Source organism: Electrophorus electricus, chromosome 21, assembly GCF_013358815.1.
Source record: "Electrophorus electricus isolate fEleEle1 chromosome 21, fEleEle1.pri, whole genome shotgun sequence".
Taxonomy (NCBI): Eukaryota; Metazoa; Chordata; class Actinopteri; order Gymnotiformes; family Gymnotidae; genus Electrophorus; species Electrophorus electricus.
The window spans coordinates 3,408,711-3,423,710 of record NC_049555.1 but is presented as its reverse complement, the minus strand read 5'-3'; the positions used below and the strand labels follow the sequence as shown (position 1 = coordinate 3,423,710).

Here is a 15,000-nt window from a genome sequence, read left to right as displayed (position 1 = left end):
ACTCACACTATTTGGAAACTGTATCCTTAACAGTTTAACAGAGCACACACACACACACAAACACATTTATCCACACAAGTGGTAATATAAGGAGGTAATATGGTGAAACGTTACCCTACCTTTCAAGTTCAAGTTTGGTTTATTTGTCACATACATAGTCATACACAGTACAACACGCAGTGAAATGGTGGAGAGTGCTCTGTCCAAACTGAGGAAGAGAACCAGGGGTGCATAGAGAAAAAAATATATATACAGATAAATATATATTCTATGTATGTACAAAAATATATTAACAATGTATGTACAATATATGTATATTATGATTATATACACAATGTACAATGTATATGGTTGAGTATATATGTACACAATCTACAGAATGTACAGATCCATTGTATAGTCCATTGTATGTACCTACTGTCCCTGAGTTCCTGTGGGCCATGTGAGTTCACAGACACTTAACCCACGGATACACAGACACTCTGCTGAATGTTTTCTTGGCCATTGCTGTGGACAACCTGGCCAATGCTCAGGAACTCACCAAGGTACTAGACGGGCTAGTGTGTGTGTGTGTGTGTGTGTGTGTGTGTGTGTGTGTGTGTGTGCACGTGCACGTGCGTGCGTGTGTGCTCTGTATGCGAATTGGTTTGAGTATCCAGGCCTCAGTGGCTGTGTGTGACCTTTGTGTGTCTGTGTATGTATGTATATGTGGCCTTTGTGGGAGTTGTGAGTGACCTTTCGGCATCTGTGTGCGTGAGTGTGTGAGCGCGAGAGTCCCTATATGGATCCGTATGTGACCTGTGTGTATGCCTGTATGTGACCTTTGTGTGTGTGTGTGTGTGTGTGTGTGTGTGTGTGCGCACGTGCGTGTGTGTGTGTTCTGTATGTGAATTGGTGTGAGTATCCAGGATTCAGTGGCTGTGTGTGACCTTTGTGTGTGTGTGTGTGTGTGTGTGTGTGTGTGTGTGTGTGTGTGTCAGGATGAACAGGAGGAAGAAGAGGCTGCTTCACAGAAGATGGCTCTGCAAAAAGCCAAAGAGGTGGCCGAGGTCAGCCCTCTCTCTGCTGCCAACCTCTCCATCGCAGCGTGAGTGACACACGCGCTCGCACGCACGCACGCACACACACACGCACGCGCGCTCTCTCTCCACCCCATTTAGGAGCCTGCACATACATGCACTGTATCCACACGCTCATTTGGACACACACACATCTGCACTCTTAACACACCCATGAAGTCTGAATATTTATGAGTGTAAGTGAACAGACATGCTCCCTTACAAGACACCTCTGACATCCAGGCCTTCATGAATACACGTAAATATGCAAATGAGTCTTAATCACACATTAATAGCAGATTGTCAACCCATCTGACAGTTCTGTTTATGCATTAAAGCACTTAATGCTATATGATCCAGAGCTAAAGACATCGTAATGGTTTTAGCTTAGCTTAGCTTAGCCTGTCATCTTAGCGCGCTGTGATACTAAAGACACGGCTGTACCTGCGACTGCTGTCTGAGGTGACGAACCTCCAACACTCTGCTAAGAGTCACCCGGCCTGGAAACGTCACAGGACAACCGCCTAACACCGGCTCACTGTGCACCCTGCCACCCTGGAACCGAGCCCAGCAAGTCACCCTGGTCCTGTCATAACTGCACGTGTTGCACTTAATTAGGGCCAGTGGTGAAATCTGTCCTGTTCCTGCTATCCAGTGCAACCCTTTCTGCAGTACGTCAGTACGTTACTCGGTAGCCGTGCGGAGGGAGGGAATGGGATTGTTTAAAAAAAACTACACGCGCACAAAAAAATAAAAATACCATGCACGTTTACAATGAAGCAGTGACTCAGAAAAGCGTTTCATTGGCTGAGTGCTTGACCCATCCCACCGCTGCAGATGTGAGGGGGCGTAGCCGTACGGCCGCCACATCTGGATCTGACGTAGCTTTGGCAGTGGAGGGTTCTGTGCCTGTCAGCAAGTAACCTGTATCCTGTTTTTTAAAACAGCCACCAGCGTGTCCTTGAAAGATATTGATCATTAAAATAATTAGAACTATAATGCACAGTAGTTACATTTTTTATTTAAAATTGAAACAAAAATGTTATTTTAGCACCTTTAAAACCAAGTACTCAAGCACATGTCTAAGTAAAGGACTTTTACTCGAGTGATAGGTTTTACATTTCCACGTGGGTTATATCCCGCCGAGCATATCTGTCCTTTTCTGTACCCAAATCTGGATACTTTATCCACCACTGGTTGTAATGCATGTTTATGTCTGGATATTGTGTGATCAGATCACACCAGGACACAGTTGAACATAAACACGCTAAGCGTACCCGTTCTTCCACAAAATTCGCACTTTTATTTATTTTTTTCTGCTTAGTATTACACCAGAACTTGTTACCCAAGTGACTGTCATCACGCTTCTGCTTGCTGTGGCATTTTTAGGCTCAGCTATTTCATGCTTGAGCACATAACTGAGGGTAAAAAAAAACCAACCCAAAAAACACTATGGAATTTGTATTGAAGTCGGTTTTAAGTCCGTAGTGGTGCTACAACCATTTCAAGGCCCACAGACAGAATGCACCAGGATTCGCCAGCGCTCGGTTACTTATGTCAGAACAAAGGGTCTGAATGCTCATGCACATGAGATATTTCAGTCTTTTATCTTTAATAAATTTGCAGAACATTACAAATCATTCCAACAAACAATTTTCTGAGGAAAAAAATGAGTTGTCTGAAACGTATGAAGATGTGGGAAAAGTTGAGATCCTAGCTGGTGACTGTTTTATATCTTTGGTGTGTGTGTGTGTCTCAGTAAGGAGCAGCAGAAGAACTCAAAGGCACCGAAGTCAGTGTGGGAGCAGCGCACCAGCGAGATCCGTCGGCACCACCTGATGAACAGCAGGGAGGCGCTCTACAACGAGCTGGACGTGGATGACCACTGGAAGGTCAGGGACGCCCTGTGACCTTTGATCTGGGATGCTTTCCCCACTCAGAGTTAGCGTGCTGGAATCACGTTTTCAGTTGGGACGGCAATGAAAGCCTCGGCCCTCTGCCGAGTTCCATCTCATGTCGGCGTGTCAGCAAGAAAACGTTACGTGACTGCCCAACATTTTGTGTTATGATCCTGTGGTGTGTGTGTGTCATGTAGCACACCGTGCAATATTGTCTGAACTCTTAGGAGCACCACTGTTGATTCAGCCATAGTTCTCTGGGGACCACAGCCATTTTCCTATCAAACGATGGCCATAAGGAGCACGATCGGCAACGAAACGGCGATTCAAAACGTCCCCGAATGTTGGTAAAGTCGGCAGTCGGCAGTGAACCGAAACCCCGAAAAGAGGTTTTGTTGTTCAGTGTAATTAAGAAATGCATTTAGCATCTTCACTTATTTATGACGACTTACGTGAGGATGGGCTGTTTTTTACACGCATCTAGCTCCTAAATCAAAAAGGGTCATCAAAACAGATTTTCAGTAACCAGGCGTACTTGCGATACTCCCGTCGTCTTGTACATAGAAAAGGTATCAGAGCGATCATGTCGATATTTTCTCTTGCAATAACAAGACTTTCTTCTTCTGTCTACCCGCAGATGAACTACCGCAACCATGCTGACATGAAAACTCACCTAGACCGCCCCCTGGTGGTCAACGCTCAGGAGAACCGCAACAACAACACCAACAAGCCCCGGCCGGGTGAGGCCGGCCCGCAGAGACCCGACGACCGCCTGAACCGCCCGCCCTGCTACCAGCCCCACCTCCACTCCACCCGGCTGGGCCTGCACCGCCCCGACTGCAGGGACGACGGGGTGGAGGCGAGCCAGCGCAGGTGCTCTCGACACCACCCCCACAGACACAGGGAGGAGGACGGGGCGGAGCGGGGTGGGAGCCACCGCAACCGAGGGGCGAGGGCGGGCGGACACACGGATGAGGTCCAGGAGAGGAGGCAGAGGAGGCATCGCCACAGCAACCATGGAGACGGGCAAGGGAGTAGGGACCGCAGCTGCCAAAATTGTTCGAGGAAGTGAGTCGCAAGCGTGTGTCTGCGCGTGCGCATGTGTGCGTTGTTATTAGATGACGGTACCTGTGCAATTTACTACGCCTTTCTCCCACTTGTTTTCACACACTCCTCCCTCTCTGTCTCCCTCTCTCTTTTCGTTCGTCTCTCTCTCTCTCTCTCTCTCTCTCTCTCAGGGAGGGTGTTGTGTGCACTGCTTGTCCAGTGCTGCAGGTCCCCTCGTACGCGAACAGCCAGCACAGTGAGGATCTGGATAACCTGAGGAACGCCAGCAGACTGGCCCTCCATGACCCTGTGCGACTCCTTCACGACCCGTACCGCGACCCGGAGCAGACCAATAACCTGCTGAACCTGCGCGGGCGAGAGCTACAGGAGAGCACCCTCATCCTCACAGACCCGATGAAGAGCCCAGTCAAGACACAGTACACTGCCATAGACATGCCTCCCATGTACCCCTCTCTCAATGCCCAGCTACAGGGTGAGGTCACAGGGTCGGGAGTGAGGGTGTGTGTGTGTGTGTGTGTGTGTGTGTGTGTGTGTGTGTGTGTGTGTGTGTGTGTGTGTGTGTGTGTGTGTGTGAAATTATGGTTATTATGGTGGATATGGGTGTGCATGTATTGGTTAATCGTGTAGAACTTCTACTTCTGTGCCTGTGATGGTTAATGGTGGATAACTAAGTGTGTGTGTGTGTGTGTGTGTGTGTGTGTGTGTGTGTGTATGCGCGCAGTGAATAAGAATGCCAACACCGAACCAGCCAAAGAGGACGAAAAGAAGGAGGGGGACGAGACTGCGAAGGATGACGAAGATGGACCGAAACCAATCCCCCCGTTTAGCTCCTGCTTCATCCTCTCTCCCACAAACCCGTGAGTGTGTGAGAACAAAAGGGCGAATGTGTGTGTGTGTGAAAGTTTTGACTGCTGTCTGTGGGTGTATGTGTTGTTTTTGAGTTCCTGTTGTTATAAGCAGCCTGCACAACCAACCCCTTTGGGGTGTATTGGTTTACTGTTAAACAAAAAATGTGCGCGTGTGTCTGTCTTTCAGGTTCCGTAAATGCTGCCATTACATCCTAACTCTGCGCTACTTTGAGATGTGTATTCTCTCTGTAATTGCCATGAGCAGCATTGCTCTGGCAGCTGAAGATCCCGTCTGGCCCGAATCACCACAGAACAATGTGAGAGCAAAGTGCACACACATACACACACACAGACACACAGAAAGACACCCACCTGTGCAAACACACACAGTTCACACATACTAAAGCTATATAATCTCAAATTGTAGCCCATCGCTGGTCAGCGTCTGATTGCACAACCACATTTCCCATGGTCTTTCTTTCACGTAATTTAACCTTGAGCGTAACCCAAAAATGTACAAACATATTGTAAACAACTTTAGAAACATTGTGTGTTTAAACAGAGTTGCAGGGATGTGTGGAAAAATATATTTAAATAATTTGAATTAATTGTTGAGGAGACTCCTTCTCTGCCAGCAAGCCACACCCACATATTCACTGGTAATGTTAACGTTTCCAAAAAACCAAAAGCCAATGTTATCAGTAGTGTTACCAAGGATAACATGGATGAAAACAATAACTCTTTGTTTGTGTGTAGCCGTGACGTGTTATGCGCTATAAAACAAGAAACAAAGACATCACTCATATTACATTAGACTGATAGCCACGTCCCCCTCCCATAGAACACAGTTTCCCATCTGCGTGTAGGTAATGATTACTGGTTACACACATTTTAGGTGGGTGTGGTCTGTGGGTGGGGTTCCATATCCAGGCAACAGGTTAAAAACAGCCTGTTGCGGTTGACAAGTTGGAGGTTGGTGAGTACAAACCGTTGCTGGCAGCAGGTTGTAGCATCTTCCCCGCACACGTAGAAGGTGTTTCTGATACCTGTGTAATATGTGTGTAAATGCTTGTGCTTGTAGTGACTATGGAAGGCCATGTGTTTCACAGGTCCTTCGATACTTTGACTACGTCTTCACTGGTGTGTTCACTTTTGAGATGTTGATCAAGGTAAAGGTGCTTGCAAAAGTGTGTATGTATGTATGTGTTTGTGTTCATTTACTCTTCTCTGTGTTTGTAGATAGTGGTGCTGGGTTTGTGTGTGTGTGTGTGTGTGTGTGTGTGTGTGTGTGTGTGTGTGTGTTCATTTCTCTTCTCTGTGTTGTAGATGGTGGTGCTGGGTTTGGTTCTTCACGAGGGTGCCTATTTCCGTGACCTGTGGAACTTTCTGGACTTTATAGTGGTTAGTGGTGCCCTGGTAGCCTTTGCCTTCACGTAAGTGCCCCTTTACACCCCTGATCTGCCCCACCATGCCGCTTGCTGCCCCTCCTACCCCTCTGTTACTCTGCTGCCCTCTACTGCCACCGTGAAGCTCTAACAAATCTTTTTTCAGTCCAACACTCAGTTGTTTCCTTCTTCTCTCTCTCTTTCAGTAGTTTAGAGTCAAAAGTCATTAACCACAATAACTCTGATAGTCTTTCCTACCAAACTCTCTCTCTCACACACCCCCACACACACAACCCCCCCCCACCCCCCCACACACACACCCACCCCCACACCCCCACACACGCACCCACACACACCCACATACCCACACGCACCCCACACACACGCACCCACACACACCCACATACCCACACGCACCCCCCCACACACGCACCCACACACGCACCCACACACACCCACATACCCACACGCAGCCCCCCAAACCCCCCCACCCACACCCACCCGCACCCCCCCACACACGCACCCACACACGCACCCACACACACCCACATACCCACATGCACCCCCCCACACACACACCCACATGCACCCCCCCACACCCCCCCCCCCCACACCCACACACCCACACACACCTCGGGGCACTGCCTCTTGTTCTGGGATTAAGTCCCTCGTCGGTTTTCTTTTTCCTTATTTGTTTTCTTTTCAGTTCCCTCGTTCCTCTCTTTTTTATCTTCCACACTCTCCCTCACTCTTCCTCCCACACTTACTGACTCCGAGCTTTTATGTTGTCTTTCATGCCACCTCGCCGTGTCTGTGTGTCTGTATGTTTCTCTTGGCCCTTGTTGTGTATACACATTAACAAACAACCAAACAACAACAGATTAGTCTTTAGTCTGATTTGTAACTCCAGACACAGTTTCTTCTGGGTGCAGAGGAAGCCTGATGTGTTCATTATGGCCATTCGGTGTCTCTCTCTCTAGCTCTTTATTAACTCCTGTCTAGGAGTTTCGGTTGGGTTTATCCACTGGGCAAATCTTATACACGTAATGGTCTGTAAACTGAGACAGAGGCCGAAGAGGAGGTCCTTCCTCCTCTGTCTTCATCGGCACCTAGCTCACTCCCCACCCCTCCCCTAACCTCCCACCTCCCACCTCCCTGCGGAAAGGGTTATATGAGGCCCCATCTCGGTGGGGCCCAGTATGGGAGTGGCCTCCAGGCACCTATAGCCCTTTAGTGCCCAGGTGTGTTCCGTGTGGAGTGGCCAGAGCCCCGCCTTGCTGCAGGTACCGTGCTCTCTTTCCTCTGCACGCCCGGGGGGAGGGGCCATAGGAGGTGAGGGGCGGGGCATGTTGGTGCTCAAGCAACACTGGCATGGAATGTTTCAAACTTTTTATCACCATCAGCTACCTGCGGAAAGCCTGTCTCCCCGGCAACAAACGGGCTATCCGGGTTTATTATCGTTAATGGTGCGGTGATCTAAAACGATGCTACTGCACTTTCCCTCCAACATGCTTCCTACCACAGCAAAATCTTGAACTTTGCCTGTGGGCTTAGAAACGTAGACATAAGAGTGAGGAACTTGGTTTAGCAAAAGCAGTTTAACACTTACTGCAGGAAGCTGATGCCTTACTGAGAAGTGTTGTTTTTTCATGAATTTGTGTGTGTGTCTGGTGGTGTGTGTGTGTGTGTGTGTGTGTGTGTGTGTGTGTGGGTGTGGGTGTGTGTGTGTGCAAGTGTATGCATGTGTGTGTGGGTGTGTCTGTGTGTGTGTGTTTTGGTGTGTGCGTGTGGGTGTGCGTGCGTGTGTGTGTGTATGTGTGTGTATGTGCGTGCATGTGTACCTGTTAGTTTAGATACATTTTATCAGCATTAGAATAGAACGAACATATCTTGGCCCTACCTAGATATATAATTGAAGATTTTACCTAATACCTTAAGATTGTATTAAACTCGATCGAGCACAGGAGGTGTTGTCATTTACTCTCTGTAAGATGCTGTCAGCCGTTACCTTATCTAAAGCAGCGCAAGGAGTAGGCATAGGGCATGTATCCTCTAGAGCTGGGTGACATTTCTGAGAGATAATCCACTGAGCACTTCATCAAGAGGTCAGGAGCAAAGTGGGGAGTTTGAAAGTAACGTTGTTGGTGAAAACTGTTTAGTGCAACTTGCTGGAGTTGTAAATATACAAGTTGCTAAATTTGGTTATTAATTTTTTTGCTACCAGATTGTAGAATTTGGGTCTAATTTATCAGGAAAAAAACTGAATTGTTATTGCAAATCTGGCTCTGAAAAAAGAGCCTCTTTTCATTCGTAACTGGATCCAAATTTTAAGTCTGGCTAGAACCAGGGGGTTCAACATGTGTTGTATTGTCTGGATCAGTAAACAAGCGGCTAAAGCATGCAGGCAAGATGTCTTGCAAGATCTGGATTCTACTTCACACCAGTCTGGAGTCTGGATCCAATAAACCAGATTAATTTGCAAATTAGTTGCCTAATAACAAAACATAAGGTAGCATTCGGTGTCGTCGAACCTCCTGTTGTTTTATGTATTTGAAAGAGTCCTCTACGCATACTGGGTACTTTTCTGCCCCAGATAAAGCTTGTAATTAACTTGTCAATCTGCTTTGAAAAGATTTAGCGAGGACAGGAAGGCACCGAAGCAGGTCCGAGATCCTTGGTAGCGCGTTTGTGTGAAGGCATCTGACCTGCCCACTAAAGTGAAATATGGGACAAAGGTCAGATTTGAGTTTGGCTAAAAGAGGAGTTATTTACACCAAAGTGTGTTGTGACATATTTAAAGTGAAGGCTTTACGTTTTTAAAACCGGATTTCGGAATACAGAATGCAACAGATTGGTCATAGATAAATCGGTTTACCGGTAAATATTCATTCTTTGAAAGATTTCATTTGAAAGAAGAAAAACCAGTGAAAACACGTAGATTTTGAACAACATCAGCCATAGATGACAAGCGGTCAGAAAAATAAAGGAACGAGCCCTCTGCCGGTAAAAAGCTTTTGTTCACCTACCCAACGTGATACTCCCCGGAATGACGGAATGGCCTTGCGCTTAAGGGATAAAAGTCCTGCTGAGGGTAGACTCTCGGGACTTGGGTAGTCCTGTCTCGAACATCTTGATGAGGTAAAACTTTGTGATCGCATCTTATTTATGATAATCCAGACTTTAGGAGAAGAGTACAAGAGGTGATCCCAAATTGTCACTTAAAACAAACTGAGTAGGTAAGAGGCTGACAAGATGCAGCAAATATTTCAATATGAATATTTGAATATATGAATATTCGAATATTGCATAGCTCTCCTATAGGCGGAGGTCTTTTAGCTGACACGTTTATCCAAAGCGACTTACGATTATGACTGAGTACAACTTGAGCAACTGGGCGTTAAGGGTCTCGCTCAGGGGCCCAACAGTGGCAGCTAGGCAGCAGCGAGGCTTGGAATAGTCGAGTGTCTTAACCACTGAGCTACACCCACACAGGTGGAGGTGGGTAGAAGCATGTTGTAGGTGGTCTACACCCACACAGGTGGAGGTGGGTAGAACCAGCTTGTAGGTGGTCTACACCCACACAGATGGAGGTGGGTAGAACCAGGTTGTAGGTGGTCTACACCCACACAGGTGGAGGTGGGTAGAACCAGGTTGTAGGTGGTCTACACCCACACAGGTGGAGGTCGGTAGAACCAGGTTGTAGGTGGTCTACACGCACACAGGTGGAGGTGGGTAGAACCAGGTTGTAGGTGGTCTACACCCACACAGGTGGAGGTCGGTAGAACCAGGTTGTATGTGGTCTACACCAACACAGGTGGAGGTGGGTAGAACCAGGTTGTAGGTGGTCTACACCCACACAGGTGGAGGTTGGTAGAACCAGGTTGTAGGTGGTCTACACCCACACAGGTGGAGGTGGGTAGAACCAGGTTGTAGGTGGTCTACACCCACACAGGTGGAGGTCGGTAGAACCAGGTTGTATGTGGTCTACACCAACACAGGTGGAGGTGGGTAGAACCAGGTTGTAGGTGGTCTACACCCACACAGGTGGAGGTTGGTAGAACCAGGTTGTAGGTGGTCTACACCCACACAGGCGGAGGTGGGTAGACCTAGGTTGTAGGTGGTCTACACCCACACAGGCGGAGGTGGGTAGAACCGGGTTGTAGGTGGTCTACACCCACACAGGCGGAGGTGGGTAGAACCGGGTTGTAGGTGGTCTACACCCACACAGGCGGAGGTGGGTAGAACCAGGTTGTAGGTGGTCTACACCCACACAGGTGGAGGTGGGTAGAACCAGGTTGTAGGTGGTCTACACGCACACAGGTGGAGGTGGGTAGAACCAGGTTGTAGGTGGTCTACACCCACACAGGTGGAGGTAGCATGTGTGTTGCCGGGAGTGGCTATGCGAGAAGCCGCCACACACATGGGCTGATGGGTTTGTGTCCTCCAGTCATTCCAGTTATTCCACCTAGCTTTCCCGTTCTTCCTCATCTCTCGCCCTCCAGATCATTTGCTCCATCCTCACTCTCCTCTTCCTGTAGGATCTCAGGCCTTGCATTCTTTTTGGTCTGCGCCTCCCTTCAAATCCATCTTTGTCTTTCCTTTCCTTCGCCTCGCCTCCCCCGTCTCTGTTCTTGAATCGCCAGGCTGTCAGTGAGGCCCACATTTGCTGAGTGCGATGGAGCCTAACACAGATACAGAGAGGCGCGTACAGATACGCCCCGAGGAGCAGAGTCGCCCTCACATACAGCCAAGGGAGGGAGGGAAGAGAAGAGAAAGCTACCATAAGATGCGACGCATGCTCTTCGCTCGGGTTTTGTCTGCCTGCCTGTCTGTATCTCACGTTTCAGGGCTCTTCCCTTCTCCAAAAGACCCAAGATATGGTCCTTGCTAATGCTAAATTAGCTCTCCAGTAAAAAAAAAAAAAAGAAAAGAAAGAAAGATAGAAATTAAGATTTCATCACAATTAGGACAGCCAAGGGCAAAGATATCGGAATGTTGTTAAAGAGCACGCCACGCATTTGAAGCAATCTGAGTAGTTATTTTGCCAGCAGTTTTTAGAAGGCACACAAGAAAAGCTCAACTCCGAGTGCATTAGAAAAGTGAACCTTGCTGAGGTCCATTCACATGGCTGAACATGCCAGGGGAGCCGCGTGCAACTCAACAAACAACAAATGTACGCACACGTGGAATCTTCCTGTTTCAGAAGGACCCCTAAAGAGAGAGCCGTTGCATGTCGCTCAGCGCTACGTGCTGTGTTCTGCTTACTGAACCATACACCTTACCAGTCACTCTTACTCTTCCTGTGACACACTGCCATCTCGAGGCGGCTTCGGGGCTGCAGACATCTTGGCTCAACTGTAATTGCTCTGAATTGCACTTCCATTCTGGCTCAGAGTGTGGCAGCGTGCCTCAGTAATTAGGAATGCTGTGTGTGCGTCTGTCTGTGTGTGTGTGTGTGTGTGGGTGTATGTGTGTGTGTGTGGGTGTGTGTTCCTGAAATTGGCTGGGCAACAAAGCTCTCCGCTGCTGTGTGGGACTGTCCCAATCCATATGTCAGACAGGAGGAGTCGTGCAGTATTGATTAGAACAGAGTGGAGTGCACACTTACTGTGTGCATGTGTGTGCATGTGCGCGCGTGTGTGTGTGTGTGTGTGTGTGTATATGTGTGTGTGAGTGTGTGTGTGTGTGCGTGCGTGCACGATTCAGGTGAGTGCGCGTGCAGACCCCGGTAGGATGCTTTCACTTCCCCAACTTAATGCTAATTCCCATAATTCCCATGTTTTCTCCTGTGATTCTGGCAGCAGGTCTGTATGCAGGTTCTGTCTCTTTTCTTGCGATCTGAGCTCTCGAAGATGCAGGCATGTTTGTATGTTAGTTTAGAGAAGGCGGCTGTAACTCACCCTTACACTGCACAGCTGTGTGTCTGCTGGTATGTGTCCGCCCCAATTTAATTAGCCTTACTAATGAGCCTTACTGTAATCACACACTAAATACTAATAATAATACACATTTTTTTAACTGATATCTTAATCGATTCCAGAAGCTCAGTGTATAATTAACTGCAGAGATTAATTTAACAGTATTTTTATACATTTATGTTTCTTTGCTAGTGGACACAGCAGAGCAGTTTTTGTGGGTGTGTAGTCAGGTCCCGGTTTAAGGCTTTAATATGTGTGTTGTAGGGGCAGGGTGTGTCTGGCCTGAAACGTCCAGTCCGGACTCACCTCTACCATCGCTCCTCTCTGTTGCCCATAGCGACGTTTATCCTTAGCAAGTCTTTCCTCTGTCCTGTTGCTACTGTTACTTTTTGTCTTTCTTTCCCCCCCTCTTTTCTATGTGTGTGTGTGTGTGTGTGTGTGTGCGTGTGTGTGTGCGTGTGTGTGTGCATGTGTGTGTGTGTGTGTGTGTGTGCGTGTGTGTGTATGTGCTTGTGTAATTCTCTGTCTGTCTCTGATCCTCTCTCTGTCTCCGCTGTGGTACCCTGAACAGGAGCACCATTGGGTAACGTTTCCCTTCTTCCTGTCGCACGGCAACCGTTTGGCTCAGGAGATGGCTTCTCTCTCTTTCTTTCTTTTCTCCACATTCCACCATCCCTTCTTCTGTCCTGCTCTCTGTCTTCTCTCACCTTCTGCCTGCCATATATGCCTCTTCCTGGCTCTGGAATGCGTGCTGTGTAATGATGAACTACACACACACACACACACACACACACACACACACACACACACTCTTATATATTGTAGTCCACACACTCCATCAGAGCTCAGTCAGGAGGGAGTAAGGGATTGATTATTGATAAACTGGCATGTTGCCATGGCACCAACTCAGTCCATCTGTCATGAAACGGTCTGTACTTAGTAGGAAACATACACACACTAGGCAGGGTCTTACACACACACACACACACACACACACACATATATACTCATGACCTGCAGGCTTGGGTAATGGAATACTAGTAATGGCAGTACATATACAGAATACTTAAATGAAGTATATGTATTCAAAATATGTTTTTTAAAGGAATTAAGCATAGATTGATTTTTGTAAGTTTTAGGAGGACCCTTTCAGAATACCTTCCCACTAATCTGAAAAGAAAACGAATTTAAAGAAGAGACATCCACCTCTTCAAAAGAGAGTGCACCGCCCCGTTACAGCATAAGAGGGCAGAAAATGGCGTAAGTGTTAGCGCAGAGAGTCAGTCAGCGCTTCACTGAGAAAGAAAGCTTCGCAAAGCAAGAGCGCTCTCAGATGAAGCTTAATAGGCTACTGCCAATTTGGTCAACTATAATAGTTGGTTTTATATATTATTTTCAATATTTTAATAGAAGCAGTAGACGCAAGTGCTAACATAAGCCCCGCTGAGTGATTTACAGTTAATTAAAATTGTCCAAAATCACTGCAACAGAAGCTTTTCTCATGTGCTTTTCTCATGTGTTATCTGTGGGTCCATCTCTGCTAACTTAGCCATTCTGTCCGAAGAAACGTTAGACGTTCACCCTCTAAAACCAGAAAACAGCAAAGGTGGAAGTCAGTGTGAGTAAGGTAGACTAATGCTGTCGAATCACGATAGTTTTCATATAGGCCTTTTCAAAACATATTCTAAGTGTGCTTGAAACACGTTAGTGGTGTGACTTATTTTACTGGAATACATGACTGAGGTATTCGGTCCAAACAGTAACAGCCAACATGGCAGCTTGACTGAGTATATCGCGGGTGTTTAAAAAGTTGACCTGCCACAGTCGTCACCGTTTGTTTGAGGCTCTGAAGCGTTCAAAATAATAATAACAACGTTTTATCATTTTTCAAAAAGACATATTTTGTCATGACCTACCGAGCACTTTTTCCTTGGTGAATTTAAGATGCGTCCAAACACTCCTTTGGTCTCCTGGGTTGAGCTGCTTTTGCAAGACACAGTGGGACACAAACCAGCTGCCCTTCTGTACCCCACACAGACCCCTGGCACCATTAACACCCCACAAACCCCCATCCTTCAACCCCCCAAACCTTCATCCCCAAACACTCTAACAGAAAGAAAGAAAGAGGCTTGGCTTGGCATTGCGCTAGGAAATGCCTGACAGTCTGTTAACAATGAGCAGGAAATGCCTGACAGTCCATTAACAATGCTTAGGAAATGCCTGATAGTCTGTTAATGACAGTCAGAATATGCTCTGCTTTTGGAATGCCAAAGAAATGTGTGTGTGTGTATGGGGGGGGGGGGGGGGGGCGGCAGGGGGGGACGTGGATTTATAAATGTTAAGGTCTACATCGGAAGGAAGAAATGGTGTAAATAAGATGTTAAATGTGGGAAGAAACAGAAAGGAAAACCCCGCAAGTCTGCGTGGGAAAAGCGCAGTGCTGGGGGTCATGGTGTATGAGTGAGCCCTCACTGCGCCAGGGCGCACTCCTCCCCTGCTACACCACCCGTGACCTTCTGACCTCTGTCCCGCAGGGGTAGCAGTAAGGGGAAAGACTTCAGCACCATCAAGTCTCTCCGAGTGCTACGGGTCCTCAGACCCCTCAAGACCATCAAGCGACTGCCTAAACTAAAGGTAGACATCCACTCACGGGCCCGCGAGTCGCACGAGTCCCGCGTGAGAAGCCTCACCTCGGTCTCGGGGTTGTAGGCGCCCCGCTGGGAACTCGGTTTTGGCAAAGCCACTGTGACCTTGGACGACAGTCCTTTCCTCTGTTTCCAGGCGGTGTTCGACTGCGTGGTGAACTCTCTGAAGAACGTGCTGAA

The 15,000-nt window shown here is 47.7% G+C and overlaps 1 protein-coding gene across 2 annotated transcripts in view; it reads left to right on the top strand.

The window, feature by feature from the left end:
* The window catches only part of cacna1ab (calcium channel, voltage-dependent, P/Q type, alpha 1A subunit, b), a 111,298-nt gene that overhangs the window by 61,572 nt on the left and 34,726 nt on the right, over positions 1 to 15,000 (top strand). For both annotated transcript variants that reach the window (XM_035520778.1, XM_035520780.1), the window contains 13 exons: positions 1 to 20; positions 478 to 545; positions 981 to 1,087; positions 2,818 to 2,950; positions 3,594 to 4,024; positions 4,195 to 4,496; positions 4,746 to 4,881; positions 5,060 to 5,189; positions 5,982 to 6,041; positions 6,199 to 6,305; positions 12,747 to 12,758; positions 14,710 to 14,809; positions 14,957 to 15,000. The exon at positions 1 to 20 is cut by the window's left edge and continues 98 nt beyond it; the exon at positions 14,957 to 15,000 is cut by the window's right edge and continues 117 nt beyond it. In XM_035520778.1, coding sequence (XP_035376671.1) covers positions 1 to 20; positions 478 to 545; positions 981 to 1,087; positions 2,818 to 2,950; positions 3,594 to 4,024; positions 4,195 to 4,496; positions 4,746 to 4,881; positions 5,060 to 5,189; positions 5,982 to 6,041; positions 6,199 to 6,305; positions 12,747 to 12,758; positions 14,710 to 14,809; positions 14,957 to 15,000 — 1,650 coding nt within the window. The remainder of the gene's footprint in view (positions 21 to 477; positions 546 to 980; positions 1,088 to 2,817; positions 2,951 to 3,593; positions 4,025 to 4,194; positions 4,497 to 4,745; positions 4,882 to 5,059; positions 5,190 to 5,981; positions 6,042 to 6,198; positions 6,306 to 12,746; positions 12,759 to 14,709; positions 14,810 to 14,956) is intronic.